Source organism: Abrus precatorius, unplaced genomic scaffold (assembly GCF_003935025.1).
Source record: "Abrus precatorius isolate BTA unplaced genomic scaffold, Abrus_2018 Scaffold3, whole genome shotgun sequence".
NCBI lineage: Eukaryota > Viridiplantae > Streptophyta > Magnoliopsida > Fabales > Fabaceae > Abrus > Abrus precatorius.
In genome coordinates this window covers 28,414,408-28,439,141 of record NW_020874373.1, presented here as the reverse complement: position 1 = coordinate 28,439,141, position 24,734 = coordinate 28,414,408, and the positions used below count along the sequence as shown (strand labels likewise).

The following is a 24,734-nucleotide window of genomic DNA, read 5'->3' as shown; positions in this document are numbered from 1 at the left end:
TTAAACACGAGTTTTTAAACATACTTTTAAAAATTAAATTATAAAATAAAAAAAATTGGTATGAACAGAGAAATTGATAATACAAAAAAATAACATCCTACTTTACATTATTTGCACATCTTGCTTGATTGGCAATGTTTACGATACATTCTGCAATTAAGTGAAGGTATTCATGAAGTTGACTTTCTGAAATGCGAACGAAAGATATCAAAGGAAATTAATTCAAAAATCAAAAGTTTTCGGTTAATTATTGCAAAATTACGACATGCTTTACGTGAATTCATAGAGGCAATGTTGTGTATGTTACTATCTTGCCCCCGTACAGTGGAACAGAATCTAGGGAATTGTTTTTTATTTTTTTGGTTATTTCTCACGAGTAATTCACCATGTTACCCACTAAACCCTCTCAATTAAGTCTCTTACCTAAGAATTATGTTCAAGAAATTAAACTTTAGGCATATCTTTTAATGTAGATTTGAACTGCGTGACATTGTAACCCCCTAAACCCTTCGGCTGGACCCAACTCCCGTTAGTATCGATAGAATTTTATTTGACCAAAGCTACTCTCAATGTTTATTTCCTAATCTGATTTCTTCGAAGTTAGCAAATATGTAAAATAAGAAAGTAAGAATGTATTCATCATTAACTGCAATTAGACCATCTTATAATTATAATTAACTTTGAATAAATAAAAAATACACCCTTACTTTTTCATTTTACACATTTACTTGCTTTAGAAGAGGCAATTTTTCATTATTTCCAGTTGATAATTAGCATAACGATTTGAGGTAGAAAGTTGACATAACCAACGGAAAATTCACGGTCTATTCTTGAGGAGAGAAACTAAATGAAAATATATTTAATGAATGCTAGTATCGTCCTTTTGTATTTCCATTATTTTACCTGATATGCCTTCGGCAAATCTACGAAACTGATCAATTTCTGAAACACTAACTCTACTTCCGGACTTACCGTTCTTCCTACATTGCACCAATCTTACAGCAGCATTAATTTTTTCAACAATTTGTGGAAGTAGCTCAGCTGCATCGTCTAAAAATTGAGCCACAGCTCCGGTTGAAACCTCTTCCCCATAAAACTTTTCTAGTTTTGTAAGTAACTGCACAGCATTCTTAGCTGCTGCATCCAAGCTACCAAATGCTTCCTTGCATGCGGCGATGGTTTCTCCCCGATCATTCCCTTTATCAACTGAATTTTCTTTGACAGGGAATTTGATTAATTCACATGTTGAATCTGCTAAACGTTGTGCTGAATTCATGAGGTCCTACAATAGGCATTTTGAGCAGTAAATATTTGAGAGAAGTCATTCATGGGGTTACTTTCAAAATAAATTAACACTAACAGGCTTTTTCAAATACCATTGTTAAGTATTAAAACAGAAAGGATCAGTTTAAGAGTCAGAATGCATAAAATATATCAAGGAAACTGGTTTAAAGTACTACTGTTTATATTATTATATTTATTATACCAAAACAGCCTAAATGAACTATGTTATTGTGCGGACTCAGCAATGCTCAATGAAACATGACACCATTAGAAGTAACTGAAATAACAAAATAACTTTCCGTTCGCAACCAATCCTAATATTCTTTAAAGGACAAAAAACATCATGTTCGATCTCTAAAGGAAGCCATGGTTGATAAGTTTGTACAACGCCCTCATTCATACCTGCTGAGAAGAATTTCCAACTTCCTCAATTTCCTTCACCTGAAAGGATTTTTCTTCTGATATAATAGCAGTTGCACTTCCATCCTCAGAGCTCTTTCTGTCATTCATTTTCCTGACAGGACTGCTAAATAGTTTCTTGCAATCCCCTGGGTAATCCCATTGCACAGTATATCTTGCTGAAAACTTTCTAACTAAAGAATTCCTTGACTTTTTCTGTCACAGATAACAAACTAGGTAAGAAAAAAGAAAACAATTACAAGCTCAAGAAAACCTCAGCTATGGTAGCCTATATGAATTTTAAGATATCTTACTCCATCAAGTTTTGGAGCATCAACCTCATCTGGGTATATTTTTATGTCCAAAATTTGTCAAATTTTTTCATGAAGAAAGCATTTTATTTTTACACGAAATTAAATTTTACTGTTATAATACTCAACTTTTCTTGAATCCATAGGATACCAATCTCTTTTCATTTTTCTTGCTCAATGCGATTAACAAACAAAAATCTTCACAAAAGTAATGACAACCTATTGCGAAGGACCTGTGAGCTGCGAAATTTGTTGCAAGAAAAAAAACTGACATATTCATCCTCCACAAGCCCCTTTCAATGATATTCCTAATAAGATCATGAATGACATGTTCAGAATTGATTGGTTTTCATCTGATACATTAGTCAAGAACATGGAAATTTGTGCTACTAGTACATTTATAAAGACAACAACAAAGCCTCAAGGTAGGTAAAATCGACTACGTAAATCACTTGACATTGGGCTCAGCCAAAAATCAAATTTTCAAATATATTACTTATCATAAGATCCATTATGATTATTTTCTCCAAGTTTCTTTTTGGTCTGGCTCTATTCATGTTCCTTTGAACTTTATAGCTACTATTCAATCATAAATAACTTCCGATATTTTTCTCTAAGTTATTAATCTTGGATAGCAGCGTATAGTGGCTAACGCCAAAAATGCTATGACAGAATGACTGCTATTTAGAAATTTTATATATAAAATAATTATACTATATGCATAAATGCTAAAAGATTTAAAAAAAAAAACTAAAAATCCATGACATTCATAATTAAAATAAGAAGTCATTTCCTAGGCAAAACATAAAAGTATTTTTAGGGCAAAGTAGAAAAATCCCCCAAAGTAGTGCTTTTTTAGGGCAAAAATGATTTCTTTTAAGTTTGACTCTAGCACCGCCACTACAGCTGCTATTTAAAACCGCTCCACTATTCATAATCCCGGAAACTGAGCCGCTAATTTGTTTGCTCTGCTCCACTATATCCCGCTATTGATAACTATGGTTTTTCTTTATTTTAAGCATCTAACTTGTATTTTGCTTTAAATCTTCATTTATGAAGCAAAAGATAATTATTATTTTTAAATAGAATCAACATCATAAACCAGATTTATTAACAAAATTATATTCTGAATTTCATAATAAGCGGCAACACTGAATTTCCCTAGAAAAGCATGACAAACAAAATCATGAGATTAATCCAAAGTTGAAGAAACAAGACATTCATTTTTAAATTCCTTTTTTCCAAGAGATAGCCTATTATTACATATTACTCATTGCAAGCAAGACTAACCTTGTGTGTATTTGATAAGCTACCAAAATGTTGCTTAAACATGTCATTGTCTTCTTCAAAGAGCGGATAGCCCAAATTTCCTTCAATAGTTGTTTTTGATACACTTCTGGATTCATTTAACAACTGCTCAGTTTTACCATCAGAAACTTCTTTAGAACACCAAGAAACATCATTATTGTTGCCACCAACATGTTGGCCTGAAACTAGACCCATCTTTTCCTTCTTGCTAAGGCTACTAAGCCCAAAGGAGTTCTGGTCATCACTGATCACATCACCATCTTGTCCTGCAATAACCAGTATTTATAAGGTTAGAGCATAATTTTTTTGTAAGTTCAAGCCAAAGGTTTATTGTTGTGGGAATTGTGGTGTTTTAGCCATTGAGGGAGGAAATTGTGAGAAGAGGGAGTTTGAATGATATTTTTCAGTATTATGATGAATTACAGTGTGATTATATCCAAAGCACTAACCCTTATTTATATTAATCAGAATCCTAACTAAACAAGGGAAGAAATCATTATATTAGGAAATGGGGAAACTAAGACTATTAAATAATCTCTTAGATAGCCTAAAATATTCTAAGATACAATATAGATATTATTGGATCTTATAAATAATTTTAAAGTAAACCTTCGATTTAATCTGTGAATTATGTAGTACTAGTATCATTTAAATTAATCCTCTAAATTAAAAATTTTAGATGTTAGTTCCTAAGATTAATCATTGTCATCAAGTAATGTTAGAATTGAGCAACATGGTGATAATTTGTTGCGTTAAGTGACACATCACTATCCATGTTGGACACAAAATAGTGTTACTTTATTACCACCCAAAAATAGTTCATTTTCGTCCTTAACTTATGAAATTTCTGAACTTAAACATCATCTTTCCTTCTTCCTAATTTTATTTATCCTTTTAGCTGCTTCATTTTCTTCATTGGCTGAGCAAACCCACATCCTTCACACTTACCACACTGTTTTCCATGGCCTCTTCACAGTGCTCATGCACCAACAAGTTGCATACATAAGCCAACACCATTTCACACCACTTGCTCCCCTCAGTTCCTTGGTCCCCACAACCAACAAAGGCCCCTGATCTAATCTGAATCCAACTATGGCACAGAAACAATCATTAGAGTCTTCAACATTGACATAACGAGCGTCGAAGCTCCTTCAATTTGAACCTTCATGCCATTCCTCACTGCTGGAATGGAGTTGGCAAAATCAGAATAAGATGCTCAACCAAAAATTGCAACCAAAAGCTCATCGGTGCAAGATTCTTAGAGCCCTCTCAATCCCTTCAATGAAATTGTCAAATTCTCAACAAAGACAAAAAGGAAGCCAAGGAAGAAGATGAAGTGCAGGAAGGGATAACTATTGGGAAGAAGAGGAAGGATGTTAAAACATAATTATTTTGTGTCCAACATGGATGTCAATAAATGTCACTTAACAAGAGAAATCATCACTATATTACTCAATTTTAACAATAATTTGACAACAAGAATTAAATTAATTAACGGTTCTTAATCTTAGGAACTAATGTTTAAAAATTAAAGGACTGATTTCAATGTCACTGCATATTTTAGGAAATAAAGTGAAGGTTAACTCATAATTTTAAGATATTTTAACATATGACCAACCAAGATACGACTAGGTACTTTCATATATTGTAACAATTATTTGTATCATCCTTAGCTTCGATGCTAGGAATCATGGCATGCATTTTCCATGCTCAAAATCATAAGCATTGTACAAAACCTGGAATATACCATCCAAGGAGCCAAGTTCACATGGGAAAAGATAGTGAACTTAGACAGATGATGTTAACAATTCTCCAATAGAATTTGTAGAAACAGCACATATTTCACATTTCACATTTCAATGATCTTTAAAATGATTGATTAACTCAAATTGGCAAGGATGCACATAGCACATCCACAATCTGGAGAAAGTGGCAGATTTGATTATTAACACCATATTAATTATTGATGTCATTGCTTATGACGAGGACTTTAACAGCTTTACAAGGACAAGCCCAAAAGATTACAGGGATGTAACACATTATTTCTTCTATCACAAAATAGGACTATATTGACATTTTAAAGGGATACCACAAGTTGAGATTCAGGTACTTGGGATCATACTTGTTAACAACACGCCGGCACGGCATGACTGTTGGCCGCCACATCACAGGGTGTTTGGCACATCGCGGCAGATGCAGGTGTTCACGGCCAAAACAGGGAGACATTCGCGTTGCGACCATGTAATTGAGGGGAAAGAAAGAAACCATGTTCTATTTTTTATAAAACGCACAATTTGGATTATTTTAAAGGGTAGAAAGGTTATTTACCCTTTATAAAACATATATGTTAATTTCATCTTCCCCATGCTCTCCTCTCTCCACAAAATATCCAAGCTTCGGCGTAGCTGTTTCTCCCCTTCTCACCAGCTCACCAATTCCATTTCATCCAAGAAATCAGCTTGTTCGGAGGCTCACCTGCTCCATTTCACCGGAGGAATCAACTTTTACGGCGCCTCCTCTCCGACGTATCCTCTATTTTTTTATTCACAAGAGAATTAGTTTTTTTGTGTCTCCTCTATTTTCCTGTTCACCGAAAAAAACAAACTTTCCAGCGTCTTCTCTGTTTTTCTGTTCATTGATCACTCCTGCTTGAACTTTATCATGCGAAAGCATTTTTTGTTTAATATAACACTCAATAATGTAGTGTTCTGCATTTTTACTTGAAATGATGATTATGTGATTAATTTTGAAAATTCTTGAGCATTTATACTAAAATTTCGTGTACATAACATATTATATATGCATATTATAAATTTTTAAATAGCGGTCATCTTACTGTATGTTATTCCACTATAGCATTTTAGGAGTCAGCCGCTATCCAAGATTAATAACTATGTTTGGGATTGATTATACATAATGATGGAGAAATTAATGAAGATGTCACTCATAGAATACAAGTTGCGTAGTTAAAGTGAAGAAAGACATTTATTTGTAACCATAAAATACCTATTATCAACCTGAAAAAAAAGTTTTACCATACTACAATACAATCAATTATTTTATATGGTAGTGAATGATGGGTTTAAAGGAACAACATAAGAAGAAAGTAGAAGTGATAGAAATGAGAATCGTAATGTGGATGAGTGGTTGCACAAGTTAGCACAGGATAAGAAATGATAGTATATAAAAGAATATTAGAGTAACACCTATAGTGGAAAAGATGACTAAAAATCGTCTAAAGTAATTTAGTTACGTAAAGAGAAGACATTTGGAGACACCAGTAAAGAGAGTGGATTGCATAACTTTTAGTCCGATAAAAAGAGGTCAAAAGAGACCCAAAAAAATCTTAGACAAGGTCATTAAAAGACTTTGATTAACTAGATTTTTGAAAATTTAATTTTTAACTGAGTTCAACGGCATCGTGTGATCCATGGACCTTACCTAATGAGACAAAATTTGATTGTTGTTGTAGTATTGAAATTTTATAAAGGGATAGTGATTTTCAAACCATCATGTAATATTTCCTAATCAGAGAAAGGTAGCAGAGGACCTTGATAAAACATTTGACAAACTATGGGGCCATGCACAAGCAATTGTATCTGCTATTAATACTTGGTTTTAGCAGTGAAATTTTCTGAATAGTTGTCACAAGTATGAAAAGGGTTAAGTTCTACGAGACATATTGTGGAACATAGAAGCATTCCTTCAAGGAGATTGCATTGTATGTACATATTTGAATAATGTAAATTCACTAAATTGGACTGTCTAATTTTGAAAAATGGATTTGTCTAAGGCTCCAAATTTGCAGCACTTTCTTGTATACCATTTTTTGAGGTTATGCAAGAGGAGTAAAGAAGGCAAATGCTACTTTTCAAGAACAAATTGATCTGTATTCCATTTAAGAAAACTATAGTTTAAAGAACTTTGTGCTTGGCAAAAATACAAAGTCAATATATCATCTATGCACCAGTGCTACAAACCAAATATACAAATATATTCCATTTACCAGCCTTATGTGTTGAAAACTATACCAAAGATTGAACCAAAAAGACCTCCAACTCCCAGTCATGGGTCAATTGGTTCCGCGTTTATATACGTGACTCAACTTTGATTAAACCATTGTTGAAACAAAGACAATAGGACTATTAATTCATGGTCCAATGAGTTTAACCAGGCAGTCTGGTCAGGTTTTTAAAACACTACACCAGCCCCTATGCTTGCAATACCAAATGCCAATTATCTATAAGTTCATTCAAAACTACACACAAGCAACTATAGCATATAGCCTGAAGATTATTGTTTAGTGTACACTAGCTTTTGTCATCAAAATCATATTGATCTTAAAACCAAATCTCAAAGGAATTTCGTTGACAGATTTGGTCTTCTGTCCAATCATCAATAAAGGCAAAATTGAGAGAAATATGACGTGAGCATAAGGGTTTAACTTACTTATACTCAAGGGAATCTCTGGAAACTTTGTCTCACATAAATTCTGCATCTCTGGCGAGGAAAGTGCTTCCATACAAACAGTATAAACAGAGTGCCAACAATTGTCCGAAGCAAAGTTGCTGAAATAATAGTGACTTCATGAACTGATATGTCACCAAAAGTTTATGATTGAGATTTGATTTGAGATTCAACACTTACCTGTAAGTTCCTCCAGACCTTGAGTCTTGAGAGTTCACACTCTCAGGAGACAGAGAAGCCTGATCTGATGGAATTTGAACTTGTGGAGATGAAGGAACTTGTGCCTGATCATCATCAATGTAAGAGATATTAGAGTTGACTTCTTGACAAGATCCTAACATCGTATGCTGCAATTAAGGAGCTAAGACAGATCTCATGTTCCAGGATCTAGCACCTATATTATAGACACCAGTACAATAGACTCCCAACTTTTAAAACCTACATCAACAAGAATTGGCTAGATTTCACGCAAAATATGACATGTGAATCCTCAGTCAAGAAAGCTAGTCATAGATGTGGCTCTGACTTAATATCTTGTTACACCAGAATGAGAACAGTAGCCATCATAAGCAGATGCAGATTTGGTAAACACAACAATGCCAGAAAGATCACTTGCCAGAGATGTAGCAACAGTGACTCAATTTTCTCTTCTACAAATCAGAAGGAACACACTCAACTAGATTTAGCCCAATTTCATTATACGAAGGACATAGTTTTCGCTTGCACATTTTAAAACTGATTTGTTTGTTGAAACACCAATTTCCAATCACAAATAATTAACATGTACCCTTCAGTGATGGAGATATATCTATCATAGAACATGGTGACCAATACATGTAGTTCTATTCAAGTACAGATCTCCAATTCTAAGTGATTTCCATTAAGACATAATCAAACTTCTGCATCTTCAAAACACCACTGTGGGTAGGAGGATTGGGAGATTAAAATACAATTGAGTTTCTCAAAAATGATAAGTAATCCAGAGTACATGTACCTTTGATGAAGTGCAATTATTAAGATTCTTGCTATCACTATTGGAGCTGGTGACTTTAGGTTGTGCCCATCTGGGAAGTCTTGAAACACTAAATTTAAAAGATGAAACCTCTCTATGACTGCTTTCTGGATAAAGCACTTGATCTCCACTTTGACTGTTGTTCTTCACTGACCAAACATCCTCACGATTAACCTTTGAATGCTGGCATCCCTCTTTGTAAAATGACAGATGACTATGCGCAAGAAGTTGAACAGAGCTTCTTGGAGACAATGGATTATATTTTTCCATTATTCTATCAAATATTTTAGAAGACAATGGAGTCGGCAATTTCCATACAAAAACACAACCATTACCATCCACCTGAATATTGATTGATATGTTAATAAAAACTATGTTAATGATTACAAAAGAGAGGGCATCAATGTCATTTTCTTTTCTATCATTATGACAAAAGTAAAACCTGCTCAAGTTGCGTTTGGCAAAAATAATTTATAAACTAACTGAAGCTAAAAAGTTAGCTGAAATATGAAAAGCTAATACTTTTAGCTAAAAGATGTCATGCTAACGTATTAAATTAGAAGTACTTGATAAAGTATTAGTTGTTGGCAACTTCGCGTTGTATCACTACTAAATGATAAATGTAAGATGATATAAAAGAACATATTTATATGTTTTCCACATAAACTCTATTTTTATTTTATAGACAAAAATATAATTTTATGTAATTATATAGTTTTAGGCTTTTTAAGTTTATTTAAAACTCTTCTCATTTTTTTTAAAGAAAAGATATTTCATTAAATATCAAGTAATCAAATAAATAGAGGAATAATTAAAATAAACAGTGTAATATTAAAGGAAAATTTAATTAAAATAAAAAGTGTAATATTAAAGGAGGGGTAAATGAGGATTTTAAAATCAAAACATAATAATATACTAAATTATAAGCTCAAATGTTAATCCAAGTAGCATTTGAAATTTGAAAAAAACATTATAAATTAATGAGATAAACTCTTTTGGTCAAACAAACATATAAGCTAAATTAGCTAATTAAATACTTCCCTCGACTCTTTTTACAATAAACAAATAATTAATCCATCAAGACTAATAAAATTAGTTATATATTATAAATTTATATTTTACTCCAAAAATACACAAAGTATTAAATAGCTGAATTGGTGATTTATATTACAAACAATTGAATGCATCTACTAGCATGGAAAGTGGGTGAGTGCCTCATTGATATAAAACTCAATAAAATAAAAGGAATTATCAATTAATACATCTGAAAATTAGTTTATGTTGCTTATAAGTAGGATCAAGAAAATACTTCTTATTGTTTCTTCTAAAGAACTGGAGCAAGTTATAAGCTAGATGAAATAACTAGCCAAACACACTCTTCATCAAAGTCCAAACTACTAAAGAATTTGAATAAGCTGAACTCCACATCATTTATTTGGTGTTATGCACTGGGGAAAAGAATAACTTTATGAAGACTTTGCCATAGTTCTATTTCTTGATTTTGTGTTATGCTACTTAGTTCATTGAGAGACATAATTAGTTAAGACTTCTATTATTTTATTCATTGGTTTATTTGAAACTTATGTATGCCTTTATAAGAATTGTTATGCTACTATTTTGTTTATTTCAGAATTAAGCTGATGTTAGTTAAGAATTTTTATATGAAATGAATTTCCTAATCGCATTTCAACATTTATTTTATCATGTGAATTTTTCTTTTAAATGTATGTGAGACCTATTGATTCACAGAACCAACCCAACGCATGAACAACCCTAATTTTTCTCTTTAATGTGCATTTAATTTAGCTCATATTTGGGAATTCAAAGAGGACTCGTTGCAGAAAATCATAGAAAAGCAACGCCTAAAGTTTGTCCACCCAAAGTCATGTGACACAGAAGCAAAAGAACTATTTAAGTCAAGAACAACTAAACTAATCTCTTTAACAAGATAAAATGCTAAAGACATTCTTGCACAACAGAAAAACCAAAAGAAAAAGATAAACATTTCATGAGAAGACTAGAATCATTTTACTTGGTGAAACTATGGCAATGGCATCAAACTACCAATTGAAAGTCATTAAATTAAATCAAGAGCTACCTTCACTGTTGAGTGTTGTGTGAAAATTAAGAACACTATTATTGATCATGGAAGTAGCATCTAAAAGTTTGCAAGTATGCCTTGTCCATCCCCCTTTACAACATAATTCGTTAATGCTATATATGTTTTAAACAAATGCATGGGATACATTTCTGTCAACAAATGTTTAAACAAATCCATGGAATATTTAAATGTTATACTAATAGATGATTTAACAAATGCACAATAATTTCCTCAAATTAAACAAATAATTCAATGGTTATAAGGACTTCACTTTAAAATTGCATATTGCTACCTAAAAGAAGTGTAAGCAAAATGAACAGTGAGCATGAAGAAATCTCACCGACACTATATGCTTGCAATCAGGCAAAAAAATGACACCAGTAATAATTTCAGCATGCCCTGTGGCCTTCGCAACCATCTCTCCCGTGATAAGGTCATATATGCAGATGGACTTGTTAGAGAATGAGCAAACCACATAAGTGCAGCTTGGATCCATAATTACCTGTTGACAATATTAGATCCTGGTAAAGAAGGATGATATCAGCTATGCTTTTCTAATAATGAAGCTCACCTTTATAGGTTCTCCAAAATTTTTATCGTGATTGTATGACCTGGTTAGTTTCTGAGCAGCCATGTCAAATGTCTTTATCTTCTTATCCTGAGTATGATAATGATATTAGTAATTATATGCACTGAATCTGCAAATTATGAGTGATAATCTGATCAAATTGACATATGAACAGAACTACATGGACTAATTGTTTTAGAATTCACTTGGAAGGTCTTCCACAACAGGCAACCATCCCTTGAACTTTGATGTCTTACTGTCAACAGCCATCTACTTTACCTGCCCAACAGTAACAACAGTCTCACATGACATATCCACAGCCATGTCATAAACAGTTCCACGTTGTGAAGCCTTTTGACGATGTTGCTGTAAAATTTTATAACCATTATCTGCTTTAGCTACATCACGAACCACCAGGAAACTGTATGAAAGAAGGATTGTGTTATTGTTAATCATAGAGGAAATCATTCAATTTCATAAATAAAATATTGGGTTCACTGGAATTTGTTTTATGGCAAATAATTTGAAAATCAGAAATGTGATGGTCACATAGAATAACAAAATGACATATTCTAAATAAATTTATGGACACTTCCGTGCAAATCATAGGGTACTTCAAAGTGCAGATTTTATGGATCTGTATCTGGCATATATGAAAACTGCTTCATAGAGAACAACATTCAAGATTAGGGAGGAATTAATTAATGGTTCAAACAGTTTTCCTTTAAAATAACAAATTAGCATAGAAGCAAATTATATTTTATATTTTTCGAGAATATGATGTGATAGAAACTTTCCAAACATTTTCTTTTTAGTGTATAAATTACTTTTCAGTTCCTGCCATTCTCAGCTTGGTTTTTAAAGGGGATAGATCTGCTTTCAGACCAATTCAGATCAACTGAAAATTACAATCCTAATGTTCTTTGTAATTTGCATGCAGAAATATAGCTAAAAATTCAAAATTGATTCAAAGATTTGAAAATTAAATATAGTGGTTCAATGTGTTAAAAAACTTAAGCCTAACTCGCTCTCAAAAGCTAACTCATAGGAAGAGGACCACACAAGCCCTTATAAGGAATATTCTTTCTCTATTCTTAGCATATGTGCGACATCTTAACTCACGTCCCTCATGCCCTTGGACATCTAGTACATGAAGTTTCCAGGACTGGACAATTACAAATAGCCTAATAGGACTGGATAGGTTTTAATATCATGTTAAGAAACTTGGGCCTAACTCTCAAAAGTTAGTTTATTCAGGAAAACTACACAAGTCCTTATAAGGAGTATTTTTGCTTTATTCCTAACCAATATAAAACATCTTAACACAATATATGGCAAGGAGCTACACAAACTAATTAAAAGTTACATTCACCTGAATTTACAAGTACATAACCAGCAAACCTATCAGCTATTGCATTATTGCTATAAGTCATAGTACACAAATAAAATAATGAACTGTAACTTGTTTTGGCTTCAATGGATGTCTTTCTAGTACATTATGATGCAATAATACTTGTGAATTGGAAGGCACTACTAGACAACATTTTCCAAATGCAATGGTGTCGTTTGATCCATGTAGCCAACCTCACCTAGTGAGATAAAGCTTAGTTGTTGTTGTTGTAGTCATTATCCATAAGATTTATGAAAACTTGGATTTTGATCAAGATCCTCACCTAGTGGAATAAGGTTAAGTTGTTGTTATAGTCATTATCCTTAAGAGATTGATAATGTTTAAATTTATCTAACTTTTTCTACCCAAACAGAATCAAAACCTTAAGGCGGAAATTTTCAAGAATGTTTGGTTTCAAAAAATGTTTTGTTATCATTTTCTAATTATCTGTATTCTATTCTCTAAGAGATATATAAGACTAACAAAAGAAAAAAAATCTAGAGATTTGAACCAAGATAGATATACAAAAGATGAATAAAGAAAAGTTTTGCTTACAAATCAAGACATCAAAAACAGATTAGAAAATTATTTCTACAAACCTTTTAATGACGGATAAAGGACAAATGCAAATATAGAATAAACCCCACATTGGAATTCCATAGTTTCAATGACACTCAAGTCTCATACCTTGCAATTAGATTCTAACATCTCATCACACTCTGCAGCCTCAGACCTTACCCGGGCTAGCTGTGCACTAATCCCATTGACTAGTACCACAAACATTGCAATGTCGACATCACCAACTGTTCTACTCATTTGCAATTGAGAGACATGATGAGAAGCTCTAAAATACCAATTGATAAAACTTTGAGAGAATTACACTACAAAAGCTAGTTGTTGTAGTTAAGATCCTAAAGCCTTATATAAACCCCACATTGGAATCTCATACTTCCAATGCGGGACTCAAGGCCCATACGAGGCAATTGGATCCTAACAATTTGAAACCCAAGTGAATAAATTAAAATTGGCATATTATTATTCTTGAGAGAGAAAATATTAAATTCGTGTGTTTTAGGGCATAACGGAGTTATTCAAATTTATAGAGAAAAGTATATAATTACAAAATATACAGTTACTATATTTACAAGATTCTAATACTCCCTCTCAAGTTAGAGCATATAGATCATAAGCACCAAAATTGTTACATATGTAGTTAATCCAAGGATTCCTTAGTGATTTAGTAAATATGTTTGTTAATTGATCATGAGAATTGACAAAACTAGTAAATACTTCCCTGAACATGACTTTCTCTCTGACAAAGTGGCAATCAATTTCAATGTGCTTTGTCTTCTCATGAAATACTGGATTTGAGGCAATATGCATGGCGGCTTGATTATCACATATATGACCTCTCCGAACTTTAGTTCTTGAAGCAACTGTTTGAGCTATATAAGCTCCTAACTCGCTATAGCCATAGCTCGATACTCCGCTTTTGCACCGGACCGGGTTACAACATTTTACTTCTTACATTTCCAAGAGACAAGATTATCTCTGACAAATATACAGATTTCAGAGGTGGACCTTCTATCTATGGGAGATTCTGCCCAATCTGCATCAGAATACCTCACAAGTCGAGTGTGTCCTTTGTCTTCATACAAAAAACCCTTTCCAAGAACTCCTTTGATGTATCGAACAATACGAGTCACTACATCCCAATGTTCCTTACATGGATAGTTGAAGAATTGACTTACTACACTCATTACGAATGAAATATCTAGACAGGTAACAGTGAAGTAGTTTAGCTTCCCTACTAATCGTCTGTACCTTTCAGGATCTAGAAGAGACTACCCCTAATTTGGCACGAGCTTGACATTGGGATCCATAGGAGTGTCGACTGGCTTGGAAGTTAACATTCTTGTTTCTTCCAGAATATCTATTGCATACTTCCTTTGAAAAATGATGATCTCATTTTTGGACTGTGCTACTTCTATTTCCAAAAAATATTTGAGTTTGCCAAGATCCTTTGTCTAAAAATGTTTAAAGAGATGTTGCTTCATCTTTGCGATGCCACAATGATCACTACCCGTGATGACAATGTCATCAACATAAACAACCAAGTACATGCAATCGATAGGTGAGTGACGATAGAAGATAGAATGGTCAGCCTCACTCTGAGTCATGCTAAACTGTTGAATCACAATACTGAATCTGCTAAATCAAGCTCTAGGTGACTGCTTAAGGCCTCAGTCGACATACAAGACTAGAGGACTTTCCCTAAGCAACAAAGCAAGGAGGTTGCTCCATGTAGACATCCTCAAGTAGATCACCATGTAAGAAAGCATTCTTGATATCCAACTGATAGAGAGGTCAATGACGTATGACAACAATGGACAGGAATAGTCGCACCGAAGGCAATTTGGCTACAGCAGAAAAAGTATCGCCATAATCTAATCTGAAGATTTGAGTATAGCCTTTGGCGACAAGACGGGCCTTAAACTGGTCAACCTTGCCATCTGGACCAACCTTGATTGTATACACCCACTGACAACCAGCAACTAACTTCCCTAGTGGTAAAGGAACGAGGTCCAAAGTTTCACTATTCTGTAATACACACATCTCGTCTAACAGAGCTTGTTGCCATCCTAAATGGACATATGCATCAATTGCACTCTTAGAAATAGAAACAGAGGATAAGGAAGAAAGGCAAGAATAATAGAAAAGAGAAAAACAATAATAACTTAAAAAAATATAATGAGGAGAAAAATTACGGGTAGAACATATACCTTTTTGAAGGGCAATGGAAATGTCAGGTTCAGAAGGCGAGACCGGAAGATGAGGCGAAAGAGGTGGCTCCAAAGATGAGTCCATGGTGTTGTTAGTGCTCGGTGATTGCAAGATAGGATGAGTATGATGCTGATATATCTGCAAAGGTGGAGGAAATGGGTGTGGAGGGGATGGAGACTGCTCTGGAGAATAGAAAAGGATTGAAATAAGGACAGTCGTGGACGAGGAAGACTCGAATGTAGATGTACTAAGCGCACAGAATGGAATGAACTCAAAGAAAGTAACATCAACAAAGATGAAATACCTGCAAAGAGTAAGGGAATAAAAATTGTATCCTTTTTGAGATCGTTGGTACCCGAGAAAAACACACTTATGAGACCGAGGAGAGAATTTGTCAATGACAAGACCAAGAGCATGAGCAAAACATGTAGAACCAAAGATTCGAGGTGGTAAAGGATGAAAAGAGTGGTGGGGGTATAAAACTTGATGAGGGATTTTACCTTCTAAAATAAAGGAAGGCATGCAGTTAATGAGATAACACGCATTAAGTACTGCATCACCCCAAAATTGATGAGGAACATGAGTGGAGAAAAAGAATCCGAGTGATCTCAAGTAAATATCTATTTTTGCGTTTTGCAACTCCATTTTGTTGGGAGGTATGAGGACAAGATGTTTGATGTAACACACCATGAGATGCCATAAAGGTTTGAAATTGAGTAAACAAATGCTCATGTGCATTATCACTTTGTTAAGTGCGAAAAGGGATACCAAATTGATTTTTTATTTCATAAAAGAAAGATTGAAAAATTGAAAAAATTTATAAACGTTTTTCTATTAAATATAACCAAGTACAACAGGAAAAATTGTCTATAAAAGTGACAAAATATCTGAACCTTAATGTAGAAGAAATACGACTTGGACCCCAAATATCTGAATGAACTAAAAAAAAAGGGGACGAAGCCCACTCATAGTGCAACTAGAAAAAGAATTACAAACATATTTGCCTAATTGACATGATTCACAAGACAAAGACTCTAACTTAGAAAGACTAGGGTATAACTGTTTCAACTTATCAAGACCTAGATGTCCTAATCAAGCATGAATCAGAAGTGGAGATGTTACTGCTGAACCAAGAAGAGAGGGCTTGTTGAGCTGATAGAGGCCATGGGACTCACATCCGGAATCAATCATCCTCCATGTAATCCGGTCTTGCAAGAAAACGGAATTTTTTGTAAAAGAGATGACACAATCAAAAGACCGGATAAGTTGACTAATAGACAATAAATTAAAGAGAGCCCCAAAGACATAAAGGACATTGTGAATAGAAAGAGAAGAAAGAGGATGAATAACACCAACACCTTGGAACTGAGTTTGAGAGCCATTTGCCATGGTAACAGAAAATAAATAACCAGAAGTTGAAAGAAAAGAAAAAAGGGATTTATTATCAGTGATCTGATCGGTGGCCCCAGAGTCAAGGACCCAAGGGCCTAAAGAGTGAGAGAGACCAACGAAGCAATTACCAGTGTGTGCAACAACAGCAATGAAACCGAAGGCCTGACGATCTTCATACCATTTCAGGAAATCGTCATAGGAAGATGATGGATTTGGATCCAAAGCCAACAGCGGAGCAGAAGTGGATGAAGGAGACACAAAACTTTGGGCTACCTGGGCAATGCGAGGGGGTTGACCATGTAAAGTCCAGCATTTATCAATTGTGTGTCTCGATCGGTGGCAATGATCACACTAGGGACGTCCTTTGCCACCCATTTGCTGTGAAGGTCGGCTGGTGTTGCAAGAAACCAAAGCAAAAAAGTCAATAGGAATAGGAAGCAAAGGCTCAGAGGAGGTTTTGGCGGGGACACGAAGGAGGGTTGCCCAAGTACTGTCCATAGTAGCTTCTATGAGACTCCCCAAGATCTGATTACGAACATGAGAATATTCAAAGGGCAGACCATATAAAGCCAAAGACATGAAAAACTTCTTGTGATTGTCAAGTTCTGCATCTGGAGTGGCAGCGGGAGGAAACAATTCATTGAACTCACAGAGAAGGCTAGATATCGAGCTAAGATAGGTTGACATAAAATCCTTAATCTAATGGGCACTAAAGATAGTCATGAGATCTTCACAAACTTGGTAGAATCGCCGAGAATTGTTTGTAAAGAGTTGTTAGGCTTATGTCCAAACAGCTTTGCAAATTTTATGAGTGCGAAAGACATCACGAAGAGATGGGTGAATGGTGGCTTAGATGATACAGCACATTTGAGCGTCAACCTTTTTCCACAAAGGACAATTGGCCTCCGAGACATTGTCTGCTATTTGGGTGAGATATGTCTCATAACCCTATCCAACAAGCCAAAATTCATTGTGAGAAGACCAGGAGGAATAGGGCTTACCATTCAACTGCTCAAAAGAGAAATGACAGTGACATGGTAAAAATTCGAGTGTCGACTTTTGGAGTGCTGGAGGTAGTCATTGGTCAACAAGAAGAGAGAAAAAAAATGCCCAAACAGCAGCAAAAAAAGGCAAAACAAGGGAGAATAGATGTCCAAACAACTAACCGAGACCGAATACAGGTAGAGGAGAGAGGGGCGAACAAACCCCAATCGACGGCATCAAGAAAGGACACCAGACGCACTGTCACGCACGGAGAAAGAGGGTGGTGCGTGAGAAAACCCGACAGAGAAGAGGGCGGTGTGTGGGGGCGCATGAGGACTCCGATGAAGGCACGGTCAGCTGGGTTCGACGGACCTGACAAAAGCGACCACAACGGCTAGGTTGTTGTAGTAATCGAAGGTCAGACGGTGACAGCAGCGGCGGCGCCGAAATAGTAGGGTGAAATGTTAGAAACCGGAGATGAAACATGGTTTCCAAAAAAAAATTGGCAACGGTGAACAGTAGGTCCACCGAAAAAAAAAAGGGATTAGGGTTGCCTCTCCTTAGGCTCTAGATACCATGTTGAAAGAGAAAATATTGAATCCGTGTGTTTTAGGACATAGCGAAATTATTCAAATTTATAAAAAAAAAATACATAATTACAAAATATTCAGTTACTATATTTACAAGATTTTATAGATTCTAACAATTATATTATAGAATGAGCTGAAGAAATAAAAGAAAGTCTTAACATGATGAATAATGATAAAGCAGTCAATTCTAATAATATCTCTATTGAAGTTTAGAAATGTATGGAAAAACAAGGAAGTGAATGGCTTACTATGCTCTTTAATGTGGTCTTGAGATCTAAGAATATACAAGATCAAAGGTGATATCCAAATTTGTGCGAATTACAAAAGGATAAAACTTATAAATCATATTATCAAATTATGAGAAAAGGTAATTTGAGCATAAATTTTTAAAAAAAAAGTGAAATTACAAAGAATTAATTTGATTTTATGCCAAGAAGCTCAACAATAAAAGTTATATACCTCTTCCAAAAGTTCATGAACAAGTATTGTTACCAAAAAAAAAAAAGGATCTACATGATTTTGTCCCAAGAAAAGTGTTGTCTTGCTTAAAAAAGAGATTGTGTAACATATATTCGAGGTATACAAAATATGTATATGGGAGTAACTACAAATATGAGAATTCTTGAAAGTATATTTAAGGACTTCCTTATAAAGATAAGTTTACACTAAGGTTTTGTTTTGAGCCTTTACTTATTTAACCTAGTCTTAATCGTGCTTACAAATAACATTCAAAAAATCATCTTTAAGTACATGTTCTCTATGGATGACACAGTCCTTGTTAAGGAATCAAAAGTAGTTAACTCCAAACTTGAGTTATGGAGCCATACTATATAGAATTTAAAGGTTTTCATTTCAACAAAAGTAAAACAAATTATATGAATAACAATTTCATAAAACAGGATAAGAATCACACGTTAGAAAGTTAAAATTGGAAATGATGTAATCCAACCCTCTAATTTTAGGTACTTGGCATCGACAATTATTTGTGACACAATATTTATCAAGTTGAAAAAAAAGTTTTATTCTACTGTTATATGACTAGTTATCCTATATAATTATGAATGGTGGATTTCAAAGAACAAACCAAAATAAAAAGTGAGTGATAAAAATGAAAATGTTAAAATGGATGAGTAATTACACGAAAAAAAGACAGAGTAAAAAATAATTGTACATGCAAAAATATAAGAGTAGCACCTATAGTAAAAAAGATAACAAAAAATAAATTAAAATAGTTTGGATACATGCAAAGAAAGCAACTGAGTCATCATTGAGGAGAGTAGATGACATAACTTTTAATCCAGTAAAAAAAACCTAGAACTTTAGAAAAAATTATTAAAAATAATCTAGTTATAAATAATATATTAGAGAATTTGATTTTTTTTACCAAGCTCAATGGCATCGTTTGATTCACATAGTCAACCTCATTTAGTGGGCTAAAACTTGATTGTTATGGATGATTTCATCTTATTTCCTGTTTTTAAAGATTTATAAAGGAAACAACAACTTTTATCTATTTTCACTGTTTCTTATACAAATCTTTGAAAACAAAATATGATGAAACAAGGCGAAACTTTTGTAACTAAAAGTGAAAATAAAAAATGAAAACAGAAATTATTTATAAACAAACAGCCCCTTCTATTTCCTATTATTCAATTGTTCAGCAAAACTTGCTTAGTCCTTTCTTTTTTGTTTCAAATTTGTTGATGTTGTGATGCCAAATCTCTAACGATCATGCATACCTATCAGCACTACAACTGAGGATCCTGCAACTGTTGCTGCTAATTTTGATAGAAGTCACTGCAGCCGAATGATCATCAATGCTGTCAATGAGATCAAAATTTCTGCCATATATACTGTAAAAAGTCATTGAAATGCTTAACCAACCTACTAGGTTATCTTAAAAAATTGCAAAACCAAACCTTTTCACATCATAGAGATGAATCATACAATCTCGTCCCCCTGAGGCAAGAAAGTAATTGTTCTTTGCAATTTCCTCAGATATATTTTGGGGGGACAAAGTAAAGCTTAATGTAAGAATCTCTGCATCATGTGTACCCTGAAATAATGTGCAAGATATAAATGACCATAAAAATAATGCTGTGAACCCTTAAAAATGGTTTTACTGCACAATAATTTCTAAAATAAACTCAGGTGTCAGAGCCCACCTGAAAACATGTGTAATCCGATGTTTGAAGGTTGTATATATGAAGATTTCCTTTGCAATCACCAGCAGCAAGATACTTTCCATCTGAACTAACAGCAAGTGATCGAAATTCTTGATTGGCAAGATCTGCTGTAACTGCATCACGTTCAAATGTCCCAGCAGTTACTGCATGAATAGACAGGAAGAGCAGAACATGTGAGAAATAAATAACCTAAAGAGGAGAACTGATATTTTTTTTCCACAATTTTGAGTTACCTAAACATGAAGAACCTAATAGTTCAGTCTTCAACTCTTGAGCATCTTCTGATAAATCAGATTGCAAAGCAATATCCCATAGCCTAATTGTACCATCAGCAGAGCAAGTTGCAAAAGAAATACCCCCTGAACAACCTCTAGCAGTACATGCAAGAGATGGATCATGAATGTTTTCACAACATAGATTCTTGATATCCCATATGCATGAGGAATGTGAAACTAGCACGAAGCACTTTGTGACCTGGAAAACAAGGAGAGATTTTATTCAGCATTACCATCAATAAATTTGTACAACACCTTATGGCCAAGAAACTATGGGGAAAAGGCTGCTGCATCATCCTACTAATTTACAAGCCCTGAGCAGCAAGAATTTAATCAGTCATGAATAGGTAAGCAAATTTATGAAACATATAAATGATAATGATAAACATATCAGATAAAGCATTTACCTGATTCACATCATGGATGTCATAGATGTAGAGACTATGATCTCCATAAATAACCACTGTAGGGAAAAAGTAGAGAATACATCAACGCACAGTACAAGGTTATTTTAAATACAATTACCAAAAGAAGTTTAAGATGTAGCACTCACCAAGCTTTTCTAAGGCTGAAAAGTGACAGGCAACTGCATCAGGCAGATTAAGCAAATGCTCAGAATCTTGTTCGGGAACTATAGCATGGAAAACAGAATTGCTTTCTTCATAGAACCTTTTGGTCTTTGAATATAATATACTGCCCACATATTTTAGAGAGATATGGGTAAATAATTGGACTGTTCCATTATTGCATGCACAAGCAATTAGTTTTTCAGATGTTGATAATGCAAAAGCTTTTTGAACCTGAAAATGAGAAATTGGGAACAGTGAAAAATTACAAAGAACTAACTAACACCAGAGTAATTCCTCTAACAACTATTGATCAACTTTAAAAAGTACAGTTCATAATGGCATCATTGACTCTGCTTTATGAGTTTGCCATTGTAGAAACTAGAAACGTTATAAGAATGTTCCAGCTTGAACTTAGAACATCATTTACTTCTGCTAGGAAATTTAATTTAAGCCTTTGCAGAACAGTTACAATTTTTAGAATTTCATCCATCAAGATTTCCTCTTTGGAAAGATACTTTTGGCATGCTCAGATATATTAACAAAATGATAAAAACTGGACATACCCTTAAAGTCACAGATTTTACAACTGACATCCCAGAATCAATAAGGTATAATATGCCTGTAAATAGAAAGAAATGAATAAGGTGTGAAATGCCAGTGAACAGAAAGAAATGGAATTTAACTATAGACAATGCATTGTGTCCCTCCAAGAAACACGAATGCCTCAAAATTTCAACTAAAAGAAATCTTAATCTTAGACTTGCTCTGAACTGAATCAAACCTGAATCAGTTATCGTATATATGGGAAAGTGGTCACCAGCTTGTTTACAATTATCATAGCCACTACTCCAGACAGAAGAAGCAACAGATGTAAATGAGCTTCCTTTATGAATAGAGAGATTGGCAGGCTTTTCATGTATTGCTAATGATGTCGTTCTGCTCATCCCTCCATTTAATTGAGTCCTTCTGGAAGATCCAAGTATCCAGAATTTCAAGTGCTTCTTCCCAGCAGTTACAATAAATTTTGCATCTGATGAGAAGCTAACACTAGAGATAGTAGAACAAGAAGAAGTTGCTTGAAGCTTTTTTACCAGCTCACCACTCCGCCAGTCCCAAAGATATATATATCCCCCAACAGATACCAGATGTTTACCTTGGACAGAATACTATATAATGAGTAAGAAGCAGTGAATAACACAACTAAAGACAAGCATATGGATTGCTAAAGTGTAACCAACCATTGGGTGAGAAACAGATGCATGCAACTCCAAACTGATGACCTTTCAATTCAGAGACAATAGATGAAGTAAAAGAATCCCATACTAGTACTGAGGACTGGTTTCCTGCCTGCAAAACATAGATAGGTTACTATAAAATGTGTAAAAAATGAAGTCATTATGTGTTATTCAGTTTTTCTCAATCTTTTCCATATCCATACTAGTACTGAATAAGAAATGATCCAACTATGCATTAATCAAGATCATTTTATGAAGATCTCACGATGAACATTCTCAACCTTCACTATTATACCTCAATTTCAAAAAATTCTACTCGTGATTATTAAGCTATCATGTAAGAAGATTCATCATGCACCTCCTAGTTTCCCTTACCTATAACCAATAACCAATTCACCCATTCAACCATAAAGATGCAAAACAGATCAATACCTAGCCTCCAAAATATGCACCAGTGTACATAAATAATATATCATCTTATTCATCCTGTTTCAGTACCTTAAAATTTTGTAAAATATTAAAAAAATTCAAATGAAAATAGTAATTACAAATAAATCATAAACACGATAGCATCCTTTGTGGTGGGAAGGAATTAGAAGAGTCATAAAACCAGTGCAGCATATGACACAACTGCAGAAGCCTAAAATGCTAAACAAATATTCACCAATCTTATAAATTCACATAGGGTATGTTCAAATGTAGGAGTTTGGTCTTGGGAGGGGAAGGGAGGAGAAATTTTCCATTTTAAGTAAATGTTAGAAGAAAACATCCATATGCTTTCCTCCCAACAGCTTAAGGTTTTGAGAAAGTTGGAAACTTTCTGAATGTACAGCACGCATATCATAATCAGTAACGAGAATTGACACTTACCTCTCCAGCCGCAACAAAACGCCCATCTCGTGACAAAGCTACACAGCTCAAAGGCTTTGGCAATCTATTAGACACCATGAGGTGTGACTGAGTACACAAATTCATGTCATATATCACCACCACAGAACCTGCCAAATAAGCACATTTGGAACTCAAGGCATTCGAAGCTAAACCATTGCCATTCTTTGTTGTCAGCCCAATTACTTCCTCTAAAACCAGCTGAAAAGAGGGGGAAATTCCAAACATTAGGAACAGCAAGAGCAATTGTTCATTGTTACAAGGAAAATATCACCATTGGGTAACATTCAACAAGCAAATTAACCAAAAAATTTTACTTTGCTCGCAGTTTCTAGCTCAATTTTCTAAGGAAACAAACAGCGTTAGCTTTTGATCCTGAAAATCAAGATACATATTGCTCAAAAATAGTTCAAACATAATGAACATCCAGAAGAGCAATTGCACATTGATTTGGGGAAAAGTACTAGGAAGTACTACGCTCTACACAAACTTACCATCAACCAATTATTGTTACATTGAGTAACTAGGAATTGTATTCTCTTTGAACAAGGTCTTATGTTCCATACTTGTATGCAACAACTAAAAATAGAATGCTGAAAGAAGTTAGCCATTTAGTTTTCCATGACTCTTAGTGGCTTCTGGATTCGGAGCTTTGTACCAAACAAAATTAACCACAAAATTTTCAGTTTCTAGTTTAATTTTCCGGAGAAACTAACACTTGTTAGGGTTTATGGTTAGAAAATCAAAAGGTGCATCGTTATGTAACCCCCATAAGATTATTTGGGGAGAAAAGTCACTACTCATTACTTCTCACTACGCAAATTAACAGTGGAATTTGGCTTAAGTCACAGATTCAAGCTCGCGTTTCTGGAAAATGAAGAGGTTTTTATTTTATAGGTCGCGAAATTATAATGCACTTTGTTTTAAAAAATTTAAAAAAAAAAACCTTTGAGACAGTATCGGGCTTGTTGAATCTGCGAGTAGGCTTCAT

The 24,734-nt window shown here is 34.2% G+C and overlaps 1 protein-coding gene across 1 annotated transcript; it reads right to left on the bottom strand.

Moving 5' to 3' along the window:
- Positions 1–859: 859 nt before the first annotated feature.
- Positions 860–24,734, bottom strand: LOC113862426 (mitogen-activated protein kinase-binding protein 1). Its single transcript, XM_027495514.1, is given in 19 exon segments — positions 860–1,282; positions 1,687–1,899; positions 3,285–3,568; positions 7,752–7,870; positions 7,950–8,053; positions 8,764–9,123; positions 11,223–11,403; positions 11,695–11,871; positions 20,330–20,431; positions 20,510–20,646; positions 20,756–20,919; positions 21,010–21,250; positions 21,459–21,514; positions 21,605–21,851; positions 22,184–22,239; positions 22,402–22,773; positions 22,859–22,967; positions 23,726–23,944; positions 24,690–24,734. Coding segments are annotated over 19 exon segments (3,609 nt in total).